The sequence below is a fragment of the Astyanax mexicanus genome, chromosome 5 (genome assembly GCF_023375975.1).
Source record: "Astyanax mexicanus isolate ESR-SI-001 chromosome 5, AstMex3_surface, whole genome shotgun sequence".
Taxonomy (NCBI): domain Eukaryota; kingdom Metazoa; phylum Chordata; class Actinopteri; order Characiformes; family Acestrorhamphidae; genus Astyanax; species Astyanax mexicanus.
In genome coordinates, this window is record NC_064412.1 from 43,238,797 (window position 1) to 43,254,811 (window position 16,015).

Genomic DNA, 16,015 nt, shown 5'->3' on the forward strand with positions numbered 1-16,015 from the left:
CTGTTTGGTTGTTGTCTGGGTTTGTCCTGCTGCTTTTGTGTTTATACCACCAGAGAGCAACCACTACAATTTCATAAGCACCATGTCATAAGCATATTTTGTATTAATTTGTGGAAAAGACCATAAATGTAAACTGGAGAGTGGAACCCAGTGTGAAAAACAGCTGAATGACCTTGGCCATTGTGCTGTAACTTCAGTTTTAGTGTGTTAGCAAACTAATTGTAGCCTAGACCATCTTCGTGAAGAGCAACAGAAAAAGTGCCATGTTGAATATCTAGTACTAAAATGAGAGAATTGTATCCAACGCGCCAAATTTAACAGGCCTGCTTCACACTCCACGACCTGTAGAATCAAGAACCTGTCTGACAACATGAAGCAAAATAAAACCTCTCAAAATGAACACGTTATGCCCTGGTCTGAAGATATTCAAACAAAGTCATCATCCCCAGGACTTTGGGAAAATGTTTTGTGGACTGATGAGTGAAACGTTTTGGTGGTTACATCTGCTTTCTGCTTCAGGACCTGGACAACGTTCTGTAACTGATGGAACCATGAATTCTGCTCTCTAACACAAAATCTTGAAGTAGAAAGTGTCCACCCCTCAGTTTGTGACCTTACACTCAGGCATACTTGGGTTCTGCAGCAGGAAAATTATCTATAGCTCACCAGCAAGTCCACCTCAGAATGGCATAAAAAAAAAAAAAAATGAAAGTTTAGGAGTGTCTTAGTCAAAGTCTGATTAAGATGCTTCGGCATGATCTTAAACAGGTGGTTCATGCTGGAAAACAATTCTGTAAAGAAGAGTGGAACAGAATCCCTCTACAGTGCTGTGAAACACTCATTGCCAGTTATCAGAAATGATTGATTGCAGTTGTTGCCGCCAAGGGTGGCAAAACCAAAGAATTAGGTTTAGTGAGGAAATACTTTTTCACAGGTTGGTTTAAATTATTATCTAAGCTTTATATATTTACTCAGGCTATATTTCATATATAAAATGCACTTTCATCTTTGACGTTGTATTTTGCAGTCTTGGGGCTAAAAAAAGTGTTCTCTAGCCACATCAGCCCTGATTACTGCCACACCTGTTCTCAATTTTAAAAAATCCCTTAAATAGGACCTGCCTGACCAAGCAAAGTAGACAAAAAAAAAAACTCAAAAGCTAGACATTATGCCGAGATCCAAAGAACGTTGGGAACAAAGGAGAATGAAAGTAATTGAGATCTATGAGCCTGGAAAAGGTTAAAAAAGCCATTGCTAAAGGATGTCAGTGAACCACAGTGAGATCCATTATCTTCAAATGGCAAAAACATGATACAGTGGTGGCCTCAGTTAAGGTCTATGTTCATGACTCTGCCATAAGAAAGACACTGCTGAGCAAAAAGAACAGGTTTCGTCTGAATTTTGCCAAAAGATATCTTGATGATCCTCAAAAAAATTGGGAAAATACTCTGTGGAATGACAAGTCAAAATTGTAACTTTTTGGAAGGTGTGTCCTGTTACATCTGGCAAAAAGCAACACCGCATTTAAAAAAAACATCATACCTACAGTAAAACATGGTGCCGGTAGTGTGATAGTCTGGAGCTGTTTTAAGACCTGAAAACTTGCTGTTATTAAGGGAACCTAATTTACACTGTCTACCAAAAATCCATGTGTGTGAGTGACTGTGTGTATATGAGTGTGTGAATGTGTATGTATGTTTGAATGTGTGTGTGTATGTTTGGGTCTGACTGTGTTTGTGAGTGTGTGTGTATATTTAGGTTTGTGTGTATGTCTGAGTGTGTGTATGAGTCTAAGTGTGTGTCTGACTGTGCGTATGTTTGAGTGTGTGCGTGTGAATGCGAGTTTAAGTGTGTGTCTGACTGTGTGTGTATGACTGCGTGTGTGTATGTTTGAGTGTGTTTGTGTATATTTACGTTTGTGTGTGACTGTGTGTATGTTTGAGTGTGTGTGTATGTGAGTCTAAGTGTGTGTCTGACTGTGTCTTTATGTTTGAGTGTGTGTCTGTCCACGCTGCTGCTGCTGCAAAGCGATCGGGAGCGAGCCTGTGCTGCGGGGGCGCGCGTAGATTCTGCTGCGAGTGGGCGCGAGAGCTGCAGCAGCGCGCGGGGGAACCGGGTCCGCGCGGGATGTCGGTTCTGGGTTTTATTATGGAAGCGTCGGTCTGGTTCAGACTCGGGGCGGCGGCTCGACCTGCAGAACCTCCGTCCAAACACGCGGGCTGAGCACTCCGGATCCGCGCGCACACACACAGGTGAGTCCGGCACGCGCCCTGCTCACCTACCGCTCACCTACCAACAGCCAGTACTGGTTCCAGTCAGCGGAATACCGGGTAAACTATACTGAGCAGGGTTTAATCCTGCCTGCGTCATTACATACTGGATATCTGTTTATTTTACTATAACCCCCTAAACACATCCCACGACCCAGCCGGATATGACGTGATTCTGCAAAAAAAGACCAGTTTCTGCTGGTAACCGCTTTCAGATGGTCAGTGTGAATGTAGCTGTATTCTATACTGGGGAGCTCACTGTTTAACTAGCTATTGGTCAGCTTGGTTTTACTGGTGGGTTGTTAATCAGGTGGATCATGCTTGTAGACCAACTAAACCATAATGGTCAGTCAGCTTAGTATTGCTGGTCAGTGATTTCGGTGATACTGGTTATATTTACTGGTTATATTAAGTGACCTGTAGGGGTGTACTATACCGTATCGTTCACGATAATACCGGTATAATTTTTAAAACGGTACAAAAAAATAAATATCGCGATATTAGCGGTATTCTGCGTTGTTTACGTATGTACGTCATACAGTTACGCGTGTGGCGTACGTTCATTACGTGGGGCGTTTGGACACAGCAACAAGTATGTCAGAAAGCGGCTCTGCTGTGGAGAAGCCCGTTCGGAATAGGAGAGCCAGTTAAGTAGTGTGGCAGTGATTTGGTGACAAAATATCTGATACACACTGTAATATGTAAGGTATGTCCGAAGCGCATAATATCAAAACAGAAACACCCAGTTCAGTACGAGGAAAGCCAAAAAAGTCGCGGAGTGACTGCAGTGGCCAGTGTGAGTAACGCTACTCCAAGCAGACAAGTCTACGCTGATTCAGCACAACATCGCCACAGCTTTGGAAATATACACTCCCTATGACAGAAAGAGCAAACGCTGGAAATAAATTACTGAATTATCGCATTTTGTTTAGCTATAGGATATGATTTGTTTAGGATATGATGCCAATTTAAACTGTTGAGAAGAAAGGCTTTACCAAACGCAGCCAAACACAAAGGTACCGAGCAAGTAATGAAAAATAGTGGACATATTACTTCAGCGATGTGAAATTCGTAATCCTACCGTTTCTAAAAACTGCAGAGTCATCGCTGTGCGGTTAGATATATTGTTAAACAATAATGTGCGCTTCTGTTTCCTTCACGTTTTAACTTTAGAGTCCTTATTTCAGTCAGAAACTCGCGTTTAAGTTTAATCCACTGTCTGAGTTTCTCCGTGGCTCTGCGGCTATCAACGCTTGAGCTTGTAAACAATGTTTTGAATCACGGATCATTGACTTGTGAATAGATTCACTCAGTGAGTCGACTCCTCACTCAACCCAAAGCGTCTGAAAATCAAACAGATCACATGATAATTCCCTATATCCGTGGAGTTAAATGTTCAAAATTTCTTGCATATATATATATATATATATATATATATATATATATATATATATATATATATATATATATATATATATATATATATATATATATATATATATTTTTCATCTGTATGTTTAGTTTATATTTGTTCTTCTGTTGACTTTGAAGCTTTAGAATATTTTAGTATAATTTGTTGCAGGTAAAATTTTAAATCATGCAAATTTTTTTTAAGGAGTTTGTGATATTTGTTACATTAGAGTCTTGAAAAGGCAAAAAAAAGTAATATTTAAGTGTGAAATGCATTTATACTAAATAAAGCTTAGACATAATTTTTTTTTCTGCAATACTGTTTTCTTGAAATTAATAAAATATCTTTTTTATATCGTCAAAAATATCGTTATCGCGATATTTCCCTGAAATATCGTGATATTATTTTAGGGCCATATCGCCCACCCCTAGTGACCTGACCAAGCAAGATGACTCATATCACCATGCTGGTTGACCAAAATGATTAGGACAGCTTGATTAAACCGGTCGACCACTACTGGTTGTTCTAGTTGGTTTTGTTTGTAGGCAGGCTAAAATGTCAAACTTTTATGCAGGTCAACTACAGGGGTTGGACAATGAAACTGAAACACCTGTCATTTTAGTGTGGGAGGATTCATGACTAAATTGGAGTAGAATTGTGGCCAATCTTCATTAATTGCACATTGCACCAGTAAGAGCAGAGTGTGAAGGTTTAATTAGCTGAGTAAGAGCACCGTTTTGCTCAAAATATTGCAATGCACTCAACAATATGGGTGACATACCAGAGTTCAAAAGAGGACAAATTGTTGGTGCATGTCTTGCTGGCACATCTGTGACCAAGACAGCAAGTCTTTGTGATGCATCAAGAGCCACAGTATCCAGGGTAATGTCAGCATACCACCATGAAGGACAAACCACATTCAACAGGATTAACTGTGGACACAAGAGGAAACTGTTTGAAAGGGATGTTCAGGTGCTAACCCGGATTGTATCCAAAAAACATAAAACCACGGCTGCCTAAATCACGGCAGAATTCAATGTAAACCTCAACCGTCCTGTTTCCACCAGAACTGTCCGTCACCACAATAACCTATTGTGGTCTAAACCAGGTGTTTCAGTTTCATTGTCCAACCCCTGTAGTTTAACCAGTTTAAACTGGCCACACTGACTATATTTTTTTTGTTTAAGTAGGGAAGATTAGACGTTGAAGTAGGGCCATGGCTTTGGTTCTCAGATGAATGTGATACAGTAGGTAGGTAGGTAGGTGGGTGAGTGGCTGCATGGTGGTTAACAGGGCAGTGTGGGTGGTTACTGCAGTTGCTGTGTTCAGTGATGCTGAGGTCCTATTTTTGGATGTGGCTCAGTTTCTCACACTCTGAGAGTCTTTGTTGCCATGGAGCTGCTTCTAGTTTCTGTGGCAGTAACGACAGGAATCCAGTACCTTCATTCCTTTACCAGCACAGCTTCTCCGTTCCACAGCACTACAGTACATTGTGTTTTCTGGTTTCTGATGTTTCTGATACTGAGGATACCCAGAGTTTCCAGGGGTGCTGTCTGTGATGCAGAGGCTCATCACTATTGTCACTATAGATACAGAGTAATGTCTCCCTTGTATGTGATCAGGACACATACACAACAGTTAGCTAATTTAAAGTGTCATTATTACATCATCACATAACGCACTGATAGGGCTGCGTATTGGCAAGAATTTGGTGATATGATGCATATCACGATACAAGGGTTAGGATTCAGTATATCACAATATATTGAGATACTGTAAAAAGGAGATATCTTGTGATTATGTCAAATTGTGGGAAAAAAGGCAGTAAAAAACAGTGCTTTACAATATCAATACAGTTTTTCAAAATATTGAGATGACTTTTACATTTTTGTAACACTTAGGAAAGTTTGAACCTGATGTATCTAGTTATTATTTGCTGTAAGTTATTAAACCTGTGCATCACTACTATATATCTAATCTCCTCAGAAATATCTGCTGAAATATCTTCTGCTAGGACTTGAAATGAAAAATTGCAAAAACAGTTGGCATCTACATTAAATGTTGTAAGTCATATTTGTACAAGAACCGTACCTGCTGATGCTTCTTTTTGTGTATCCTCTTATCTTCTAGATGCATTAAAATTGCTGACATAATGGAGGAAAAAGAAGATATGTAGATTAGACCTTTGCTGCAGGTCCAGCACTTCCACCATGATCTGTAACAGCAGCTCTGGATGTGGTATATTGGAGCCTCACACCATCAAACATGTAACAAATTTAACAGAGCTTCAGGGGGCCACAAGAACTCCCTTATCCATCACTGTCAAGGTTGCCCTGTCTGTCGTGATGGTGGTCATCATCACTGTTGGTTTTCTCGGCAATTCCGTCGTCTGCCTCATCGTCTACCAGAAGCCGGCAATGCGTTCCGCCATAAACCTGTTGCTGGCGACCCTAGCGTTTACAGACATCATGCTGTCGCTCTTCTGCATGCCTGTGACAGCGGTCACCGTGGTCTCTGAAGACTGGCTCTTCGGGCCGGACTTCTGCCGCATCACAGTTATGCTCTATTGGCTCTTTGTCCTGGAAGGGGTGGCCATTCTCTTGATCATCAGTGTGGACCGCTTCCTCATCATCGTGCGGCGGCAGGACAAGCTAACCTCAAGCCGTGCCCGCCTACTGATTGTCGGCTCTTGGCTGCTGTCCTTCTGCTTGGCCCTGCCATCGGCAGCCAGCTGGACCGACATGGAACCCTTGGGTTCCAATCCCCGGCGCTGCATCCTGGGATACATTGAGTCTATCCCGGAACGCGGATACACGGTTCTGCTTGCAGCTGCTGTGTTCTTTATACCCGTGAGCGTCATGCTGTTCTCCTACCTGCGGATCCTCAACGCTGTCCGGCGCAACGCCCTGCGCATCCACAACCACACCTGCCCCGGACAGGAGCAGGGAGGCAAGGCAGCTCTGGCGGTGCTGCGGCGTCCCCCACAGCTCAGTGTGGATATGAGCTTCAAGACCCGTGCCTTTACCACCATCCTCATCCTGTTCATCGGCTTCTCCGTCTGCTGGCTGCCCCACACGGCACTCGGCCTGCTCGCCGCCTTCAGCCCCAGGTTCTACCTGAGCACAGAGTTCTACCAGGCCGGCGTGGGAGCACTGTGGCTGAGCTACCTGAAGGCCGTGTTCAACCCGGCCGTGTACTGCTGGAGGATCCGCAAGTTCCGTGAAGCCTGCGAGGAGTTTGTCCCCAGGAGCTGCAGGCTGCCCAGGGTCCCGGGACGCAGTAGGCGACGGGTCCGACCCTGCAGTATCTACGTCTGTGCAGAAACCCAGTCCGCTATGTGAAACCTCAGCAGCCTGGTTTGGAGACATTGTTCTCTGTGCTGTTTGGTCTGAGGCTGTTCTGAGGTTGTTTTGTGGTTATATTAACTCACTGTCCAGGACAGTTTCTTCCAAAAGCATCAGAAAAGACCAACAGATCACCAGAATTATTAATAGGGGTGTCAATCAAAGTCAGACATTTCAAATAAGGGTGAATTTTTTTTTAAAGGTTTTTATAAAGGTTCAGATGCTGTTCATACACCCATCATATCAACCTTATTCTGCATGATAAAGGAGGAGCCCTCATTTGTTCATTGATAGATTACATCCACAGCAACAATAACCGTACAGCACAAGTAGTATATTATGACAGTTAGAATATGATAAAAATTTTGCATAATTACCAGCAGAACTCAAAAAGATTGCGATGTTGTGGGACTCTATACAGGGATTGGACAATGAAACTGAAACACTTGTCATTTTAGTGTGGGAGGTTTCATGGCTAAATTGGAGCAGCCTGGTGGCCAATCTTCATTAATTGCACATTGCACCAGTAAGAGCAGAGTGTGAAGGTTCGATTAGCAGGGTAAGAGCACAGTTCTGTTCAAAATATTGCAATGCACACAACATTATGGTGGACTTAACAGAGTTCAAAAGAAGACAAATTGTTGGTGCACGTCTTGCTGGTGCATCTGTGACCAAGACAGCAAGTCTTTGTGATGCATCAAAAGCCATGATATCCAGGGTAATGTCAGCATACCACCAAGAAGGACGAACCACATCCAACAGGATTAACTGTGGACGCAAGAGGAATATGTCTGAAAGGGATGTTCGGGTGCTAACCCGGATTGTATCCAAAAAACATATCCAAATCACGTCCAGAATTCAATGTGCACCTCAACTCTCCTGTTTCCACCAGAACTGTCCGTTGGGACAATAAATTATTGTGGTCTAAAACCAGGTGTATCAGTTTCATTTTCCAACCCCTGTAACTACATATAACTTATGTGTGTTTAAAGTAGTTTAAAGTAGTTTAGAACATCCACCCAAATGTCCATTCGTCTGCTCTTACCATTCTGTGGAGGTAAAGCAATACTAGAACAACCTGCAGCCCACACTCTGTGGATATAAGTTGGCTAGCAATGTGGCGTCAACACAGCACTCTGTTTGTGTGTAAAGGATAGCTAACTATGCTGTAAATAGCTGTACATAATATCAAGTGGGCAGTTGGAATGTCAGGTTAGCATAGTTAGCTAATTTATGATCAGTGCTAAAAAGCAGGAGCTACATTCAGACTACATTCACTTTACATATGATACGACCAGAAACCATTTCATATTAAATAACTGGAAACTCTTACAGTAAACATTGCAGAATAAGGTGGATAGACACTGTTCCAAAACATTTGAACACAACTTTGAACATTTCACAGCAGAAATGCTTCACAATGACATGGATATAAAATAAGATCTGTACATTAACTTGCGTAACACAAAAAAAACCTGTTTTGCCTTCTCCTGTAAAATTGTAACTACTGTTTTTATTTATTTTTTTGTATAAAGAAAATATGACATCAGGAAAAAGACAAACAAAATGAGCCTTAACTAAATAACCACTACAGCAACTTTACAACTTAACGCTCAGCGCTGCATACCTCCAGCATCACATTTGGAGACTTCTGGACACTATATGATACTTTTAGACACCATACAACACTGCTGGACCCGTCTGGAGAGTGTACAACAACTGCTGGACACTATACAAGACTGCTGGAGATTGTACAACACTTTTGGACAGTGTGCAACACTGATGGACACTGCTCAACACTGATGGACACTGTACAACACTGCTGGAGACTGTCTGACACTGCTGGACACTGTACAACACTGCTGGAGACTGTCAGACACTGATGGACACTGTACAACACTGCTGGAGACTGTCCGACACTGATGGACACTGTACAACACTGCTGGAGACTGTCCGACACTGATGGACACTGTACAACACTGCTGGAGACTGTCTGACACTGATGGACACTGTACAACACTGCTGGAGACTGTCCGACACTGCTGGACACTGTACAACACTGATGGACACTGTACAACACTGCTGGAGACAGTCACTGATGGACACTGTACAACACTGCTGGAGACAGTCACTGATGGACACTGTACAACACTGCTGGAGACAGTCACTGATGGACACTTTACAACACTGCTGGAGACTGCCAGACACTGATGGACACTGTACAACACTGCTGGAGACAGTCACTGATGGACACTGTACAACACTGCTGGAGACTGCCCGACACTGATGGACACTGTACAACACTGCTGGAGACTGTCCGACACTGCTGGACACTGTACAACACTGATGGACACTGTACGACACTGATGGACACTGTACGACACTGCTGGAGACTGCCCGACACTGCTGGAGACTGCCCGACACTGCTGGAGACTGCCCGACACTGCTGGAGACTGCCCGACACTGATGGACATTGTACAACACTGCTGGAGACAGTCACTGATGGACACTATACAACACTGCTGGAGACAGTCACTGATGGACACTGTACAACACTGCTGGAGACAGTCACTGATGGACACTGTACAACACTGCTGGAGACAGTCACTGATGGACACTGTACAAAACTGCTGGAGACTGCCCGACACTGATGGACACTGTACAACACTGCTGGAGACTGCCCGACACTGATGGACACTGTACAACACTGCTGGAGACTGCCTGACACTGATGGACACTGTACAACACTGCTGGAGACTGCCTGACACTGATGGACACTGTACAACACTGCTGGAGACTGCCTGACACTGATGGACACTGTACAACACTGCTGGAGACTGCCTGACACTGATGGACACTGTACCTATATGGACCTTACTGGATACTATACAAGACTTCTGTACACTTTGACACTTCTGGACCCTGCTGGACACTATTTAAGACTTATGGACACTATATGACACTGCTGGACACTTCTGGAACCTGGTGGACACTATTTAAGACTTCTGGACACTATATGACACTGCTGGACACTGGTGGACACTATATGACACTTCTGGACTCTGCTGGACACTATATGACACTTTGGATTGAAGTGGATTGAAGTATTATTATCAGAAGTTATGCACAAAGTGATTGGAGACCCGAGATCATAAGCGTTGTCATGTTTATTAAAATGAAGGTCTTTACATTTTGTACATTCCACCTACACAGGCATTGATTTACAAAGCAACAAACATTTATAAACACAGTATTTACACATGGTTATAGATGCAGTTATAAAATACTTGAATGGATATAAAGATGCAGTAGTCGTGGGCTGAGATTGGACACTGTAGGTAAAGGTGGAAAAACAATGGAGGTTTCAGGGTCTGTTTACACATCTAGGCGTCGTCATCTGTCTTTAACGAGGTCTGATAACAGGAGGACAGACAGTAACATGCGGTGTTTCCCACGTCTCCTAAACGCATCTGCTGCGGTCACTCGGGATCTACAGTTTTTGTACTTGAGTATTTTAATCTGCATTTTGTACGTTTTAACTATGTTTACCTGCATTTTGATTAACTTGAAATATTTAATGGCATAATTCATACATTTGAACTTCAACAAAAAAAACCCCCAAAAAAGCGAACTATATTTCCAACCAGTCTTCCAAATATTACATGCCTTCATAGATCATTAAAAAGGAACTAGTATTGCATCCTGTGACTTTTGGCATGTCTTATGGAAGCTACAGAATGCTGAATGTGGATGTGATTTGTGCCAGTGTCGCTTGTCTGTTTAGACAGCAAATCTAGCCAGACACTGCCGGTCACCATCATTACCAGCTACTGCGCTGTCCACTGTGGGTGGTAATGCCTTCTACGGTGTATTCCCTGTACACTTCTCACTGTGGATAGAGGAATGTAATGTATACTCACAACTTCAGAAATGGCACGTCTCATCCATTATCACCCACAATCAGACTATAATTCACTTGGTCTTACCACGAGCACACTGGCCAATGTTCAATCAACCGCACTCACAACTTATACAGATATGATAAGTTCTCATTCTAATTAGTGTTAAAAATGTTCAAGTATTGGGCCAGTGCCAGTTGCTCCAGTTTAAGAGTCAGTCTTGCTTTCTAGTCACCAAATAAAGTACTGTCTCTTAGTCATGCAGAACAATTCCCACTGTGCCTTGCATTGATGCATATTTATGTAAAGCTGATCAAGTGTGATCAAATGCGAACAGAGTACTTAAATCTAATCTAATCTGAATATTTTCCACGTACAAGGTGGACAAAGCGACCAAGTGTAAACAGACTCCTGGTTATGTGGTACAACCAGGAAAGAAACATTCAGCGTCTGGGTCCTTCAAAACATCACAGAAATCAGAATAACCGTTAAAGTGGGCAGAACTACTATTCTTTAGCATTCACCCTAAAGGCTGGTTTATATATCTGTGCAGAGTCAACACAGAGTTTATGGGTGTAGCCAATTACAATACAGCTGAACACCATACCCTGCCATTGGACGGATACAGAGACTCCATCACTAAACTGCCTTCTACATAACTGAGGCATAAAATCAGTTTATATCTCTAGTTTGTCTCTCTTGGTGGCATTTAAGGCCATGTACTGATCTGGCCGGTTAGCATGCTGGCTAATCTAGTAAGCTGCATATTGAAGTTAAGTTTTTCTTCATATTGTTCCTGTGTATATGTATACACATCATAATAAGCAGGAAATGAAGAAGGTAGTTCAGGCAACAGAGCCCGTTTAAATGAATTATGACACGGTGAAGTGACATTCTAATCTGATTGGCCAAACAAATTCTTCTGACCAATCACAGACATGGTAGTCCAAGGTTCCTGCCTCTGCTCTGTAAACATCTTAGCGTACTCATTCATATACCCAGCAATGTGGTTTTGAACATGACAGAGAGGCGTATAGCTACTGATATTGCTATTCCTGTTCCTGATTAGATCCACACTGCTGAGAATAGATACCTAATGCTGGTAGGAACCAAAAGTTCAGAGCTGCAGAAAGCTGCAGACCCCTCCCATGTCCATGACTGGTCTGAAGAACTAGTTGGTGTTGAGGTTTCCATGGACACTTTGACTTTCTTGGCAAATAAGAGCAGATGAAACTAAGCAGATTTTTGTTGCGTGCCAAAGGCTAAGCTGCAGTTGAGGCAGGGGCCAGGTCCTCAGTAGGACTGTCCAATAAAGTCTTCATCTCAGCAGACTGTTTGGTCACATTTGGAACAGACCACCAAGGCTTTTTGTGGTCATGTCACATACAAACGTCATGTGATGATACTGAGGTGCACAACTCTTCACAGAAATAATTTGCACTGATTGTGAATTGTGGGTAACCGAGGGCCGTGAAGGATACATCAGTTGTGTCCTTTAAATCACTCTGAACGTCTTTTACATTTTGCGGCTGTATACAAAGGATCCTTGAATTTGGAAAAAGAAGGAAAATGTTTAAGTTGGCTTTTAGGGCAATTGCAAAACTACTGTTTTTCAGAAACCAGGCACTGGATTTAACACACCAGTCTAACAGTTCAAACAAAATCCTTACAGTGCACACTTTTTGTACTGAAAATAACAAAAAAGGTTTGATTTTAATTGTCTATTGTCCTTCATTTTTCCTGTTTTTACTAAAAATCTGCAGATGCATAGATCCATTAAAATCTCGTCAACCATTGCCCTCTCTCTCTTAAAGCAGAGGTCCACTGTCTTCCAGTCAGTCTCAGGTCTCAGGATTTAGTATTAATGTATTAGGCAGTGTTTATACTGTGCTTAAGTTTTTTTTTTTGTTGTTGTTTTTTTTTTAAGCAGCTCCGCCCCCAAACTTTCACATTCCTTCATTCTCTCCTTAACCATTAACAAACATACGCATTTCACATATTCGTCAGAAACATGTTCAGGTATCAGGTTGCACATTATCTTGCAATATCTTTGAAAAGTATGAAAAATAATAATCTACATTTGCTTTTTTTTTTTTGATCACAGTTAGTCACAGCTCAGCATTCTTAAGACACATGTAGAGATGTTCTTGAGGCTCAACCACATGCATGCGTGATAGATAAATAGATAAATGGGGGAAGAATGACGATGCAAACACATGAGTTTTTGGATTGACAGTGGTAGCCCTGCATTTGAGTCACAGTAGAAAATCAAACCAACAGGTCAAGCATGGCTAGATCACTTGAATTAAATCATTATCAGCAGTTGTACAGGGGTTGGACAAACTGGAACACCTGTTATTTTAGTGGGAGGCTTCATGGCTAAATTGGAGCAGCCTGGTGGCCAATCTTCATTAATTGCACATTATTGCACCAGTAAGAGCAGAGTGTGAAGGTTCAATTATCAAGGAACACGCAACTACAAAGTGTTCTAGATCATCAGTGGAGCTGAAAAATGGATAATGAGTGTAGAAACAAGGAGGTGGTCATAATGTATTGCTTTACCAGTGTATGTTAATATGTCAGCGTTGTATTGTGCTCATTATCCGTTCCCTTCAGACACATTATCATGTGTCCTAAGTGATCGGATCGCCTGGTATTTTTAAATGGTCTCCTGTAAAAGCTTGTGATGGATTTCTTGCATCATTTCATGTTCACATCATTGGAGGTAGGGCTGGAGGCAGGATGGGTTATGGTAAGACTCTTCCAGGTTTGTATCGCCAATGTCAATTAGCTTGTTGTTGTAGCATGATCAGCTAACTCGTGTAGCCGGCAGAAGGTGTGGTATCACTAATTTATAGGCATGATCCGGCAGTTCATGTGGGTCGGTGGGCTTTGCTGTCAGGGATGCATTAAGACCCTTTGGTGTTCACAATACAGTAACAATGTGGTCATATGCGTTTCTAATTACCTCCGAATGTGTTGAGTTTACTCAGGAACCATGTTAATGCCAGGTGTGAACTGGGTCTGATGTGTGTGTTCGATCAGGTTCACTCTGGGAGTAAATAGCACTATGGCGGCACTTCATGGACTTGATTCCCCTTTATCAAAATCTATTACTTCTTCTGCAATCAATGGTAGCATCTATACTAGACATGAACAGATTAGTGTTTCTGGGACGATCAATAATTACCAATAGCCTTTCAGCTCGATCTGTCTTAAAACCGATTGAAGGCGAGGCTAGATGCCCCATTACCCTATCCAGGCAAACTTGGAAATACATATTTGTGGATGGCTTTTATAAAGTATTGTGCATTTGTCTTCTCTCAAGATTATAAATTCTTAAGAATCAACCTCATTTAAACTCATTTAAACTGTGGGAACGCTGGCTGGGCTATTGTTGTTTTTTGTGGTTAGTGGTGTTTGTTAGCTCTGAAAGATGCACTATGGAGATGGGTATCCAGTTAGTGGGGTCAAACGTCTTTATTCTCTTTTTGTCAGAAACGACAAAAAAAAAAAAAATTACTAAATGACAGATTGACCAAACTGATCTTAGCTTAGCTTAGTCTAGCCCAACCTAGCCTAGAGCCTAGACTTCACACACAGCCAGGATTACAAAAAAGCCGGCTGTTAATGAGTGGACATAGTCACGTGCCTGCTCCATAGTTCTATCTAATGGTTAAACAAGGAACTGCAGCCTTGTACAGAGATGCTGTCAACCCTCAACTCCTGAACAAGATCTGAGAACCCTTTAGGGATCAGCAAATAAGAAAAATACCGGCTAATCGATGATTTTGAAATCGGTCTTAAATCTTTCTTAAACACGTCAGATTCCCTACAAACACAAAATGAAGAGCAACTTTGGTGTTACATCAATGAAAGTGAAAGAAAAAATAAAACAACACAGTTTGCTTACAGTATTTAGAGACCCTTTTGAGCAAAAAGAATAGGTTTTGCTTGTACAGAACCATTTAGGACACTAATGACTGACGTACCATCATCTCTCAGGACACTGTATTGCACAGGAAGTGCTCTAATCGTGTCCAAACCACCAGCATACGTCAATCTACGATGCTTTTACTGTCACATTTTTTTTTTTTTTTAATGAACCAGATAAAGCCCAATCAGTGGACACGAATACAGGGGGACACCAATAAATAGCATCTGAAATGCTTCCACAAGCAGCCAATCACATTCACTCTGCTGCTTTTACAGACACATGCCCACCAAAGGGTGCAGGACTGTATATTCTTACTTAAAAAGATATGATATCTGTTCACCCTCCAATCCGCCTCGACGTCCATCCATCTGTCCAACTGTCCACCCATCCATCTGTTCGTCGATATGATCTCAGCCACCCAGGCCCGGGTTCAGTAATTGATGACCCTGTGTTTTTGTCCACGTCCTGCCAGTTTCATGTGTGGTTGCAGGTATGTCCGTGGTCTAGGTGCGAGCGCTTCGTGGGCGAGTCCCTAAGCCTCTGGGTGGCACAGTGTGTGTGGACGGGTGTGCCCCCTGGCAGACAAACAAAGTCAGGCTCCCTGAAGGTGTTGTGGCACAGCTGGCATCCCCTTTTTTCAGACATGAAGACTGGGCCCCCCCGGTACTTTAGCTGGACGTGCAGATAAAGAGAAGGTGGTTAGAATAAAGAAACGTTAATCAGATCTGACATCAGATTCATACAACTGCATTAAAAGTTTGATCCATAAGAGGCCGGACACAGTTCTGAATATTTATTAAAAATAACAAATCAGTTAAATTAATTGAGCAGCTCATGGGGTCAGAACTGGTAATACAGATAAAAGGCTATACGTTATTAGCTTCTTAGAATCAAGCTGTAGAAGCTAAAAAATCCACTTTTAAAAATTAAGCTGTTTTTATCTTCAGCACTAAACCAGCACACCTTTATTATGTAAATGAGGTCATACGATCACACATTCACACACTGCCCTGTGAAGCTATTAGAATGCTCAGTGTTTGTCACTTAGGGACTCAAGGGATTAAAGCGAAGGACAGAGCGCTGGAAAGAACTTTAAAACTGATTTTAAAAAAAAATGTGATGTGATGGCATGTTGCATGACTGGGATTCGAACC

At 42.2% G+C, this 16,015-nt stretch overlaps 2 protein-coding genes across 2 annotated transcripts in view; one reads left to right on the top strand and one right to left on the bottom strand.

Annotated features, from left to right (window-relative positions):
* Positions 1-1,784: 1,784 nt before the first annotated feature.
* On the top strand, positions 1,785-10,222 carry LOC103021903 (high-affinity lysophosphatidic acid receptor). Its single transcript, XM_007238008.3, has 2 exons — positions 1,785-2,252; positions 5,812-10,222. Exon 2 carries the CDS (start codon positions 5,892-5,894, stop codon positions 7,020-7,022), a length of 1,131 nt encoding a protein of 376 aa, XP_007238070.3. The 5' UTR covers positions 1,785-2,252; positions 5,812-5,891; the 3' UTR covers positions 7,023-10,222.
* Positions 10,175-16,015, bottom strand: part of tgfbrap1 (transforming growth factor, beta receptor associated protein 1) — a 33,849-nt gene continuing 28,008 nt past the window's right edge. The window contains exon 12 of the mRNA XM_022675506.2: positions 10,175-15,533. Coding sequence (XP_022531227.2) covers positions 15,336-15,533 — 198 coding nt within the window. The 3' untranslated portion in view covers positions 10,175-15,335. The remainder of the gene's footprint in view (positions 15,534-16,015) is intronic.

Excerpts from the sequence above, each read along its gene's own strand:
- LOC103021903 (XM_007238008.3), top strand. The coding sequence starts at position 5,892 with ATGATCTGTAACAGCAGCTCTGGATGTGGTATATTGGAGCCTCACACC.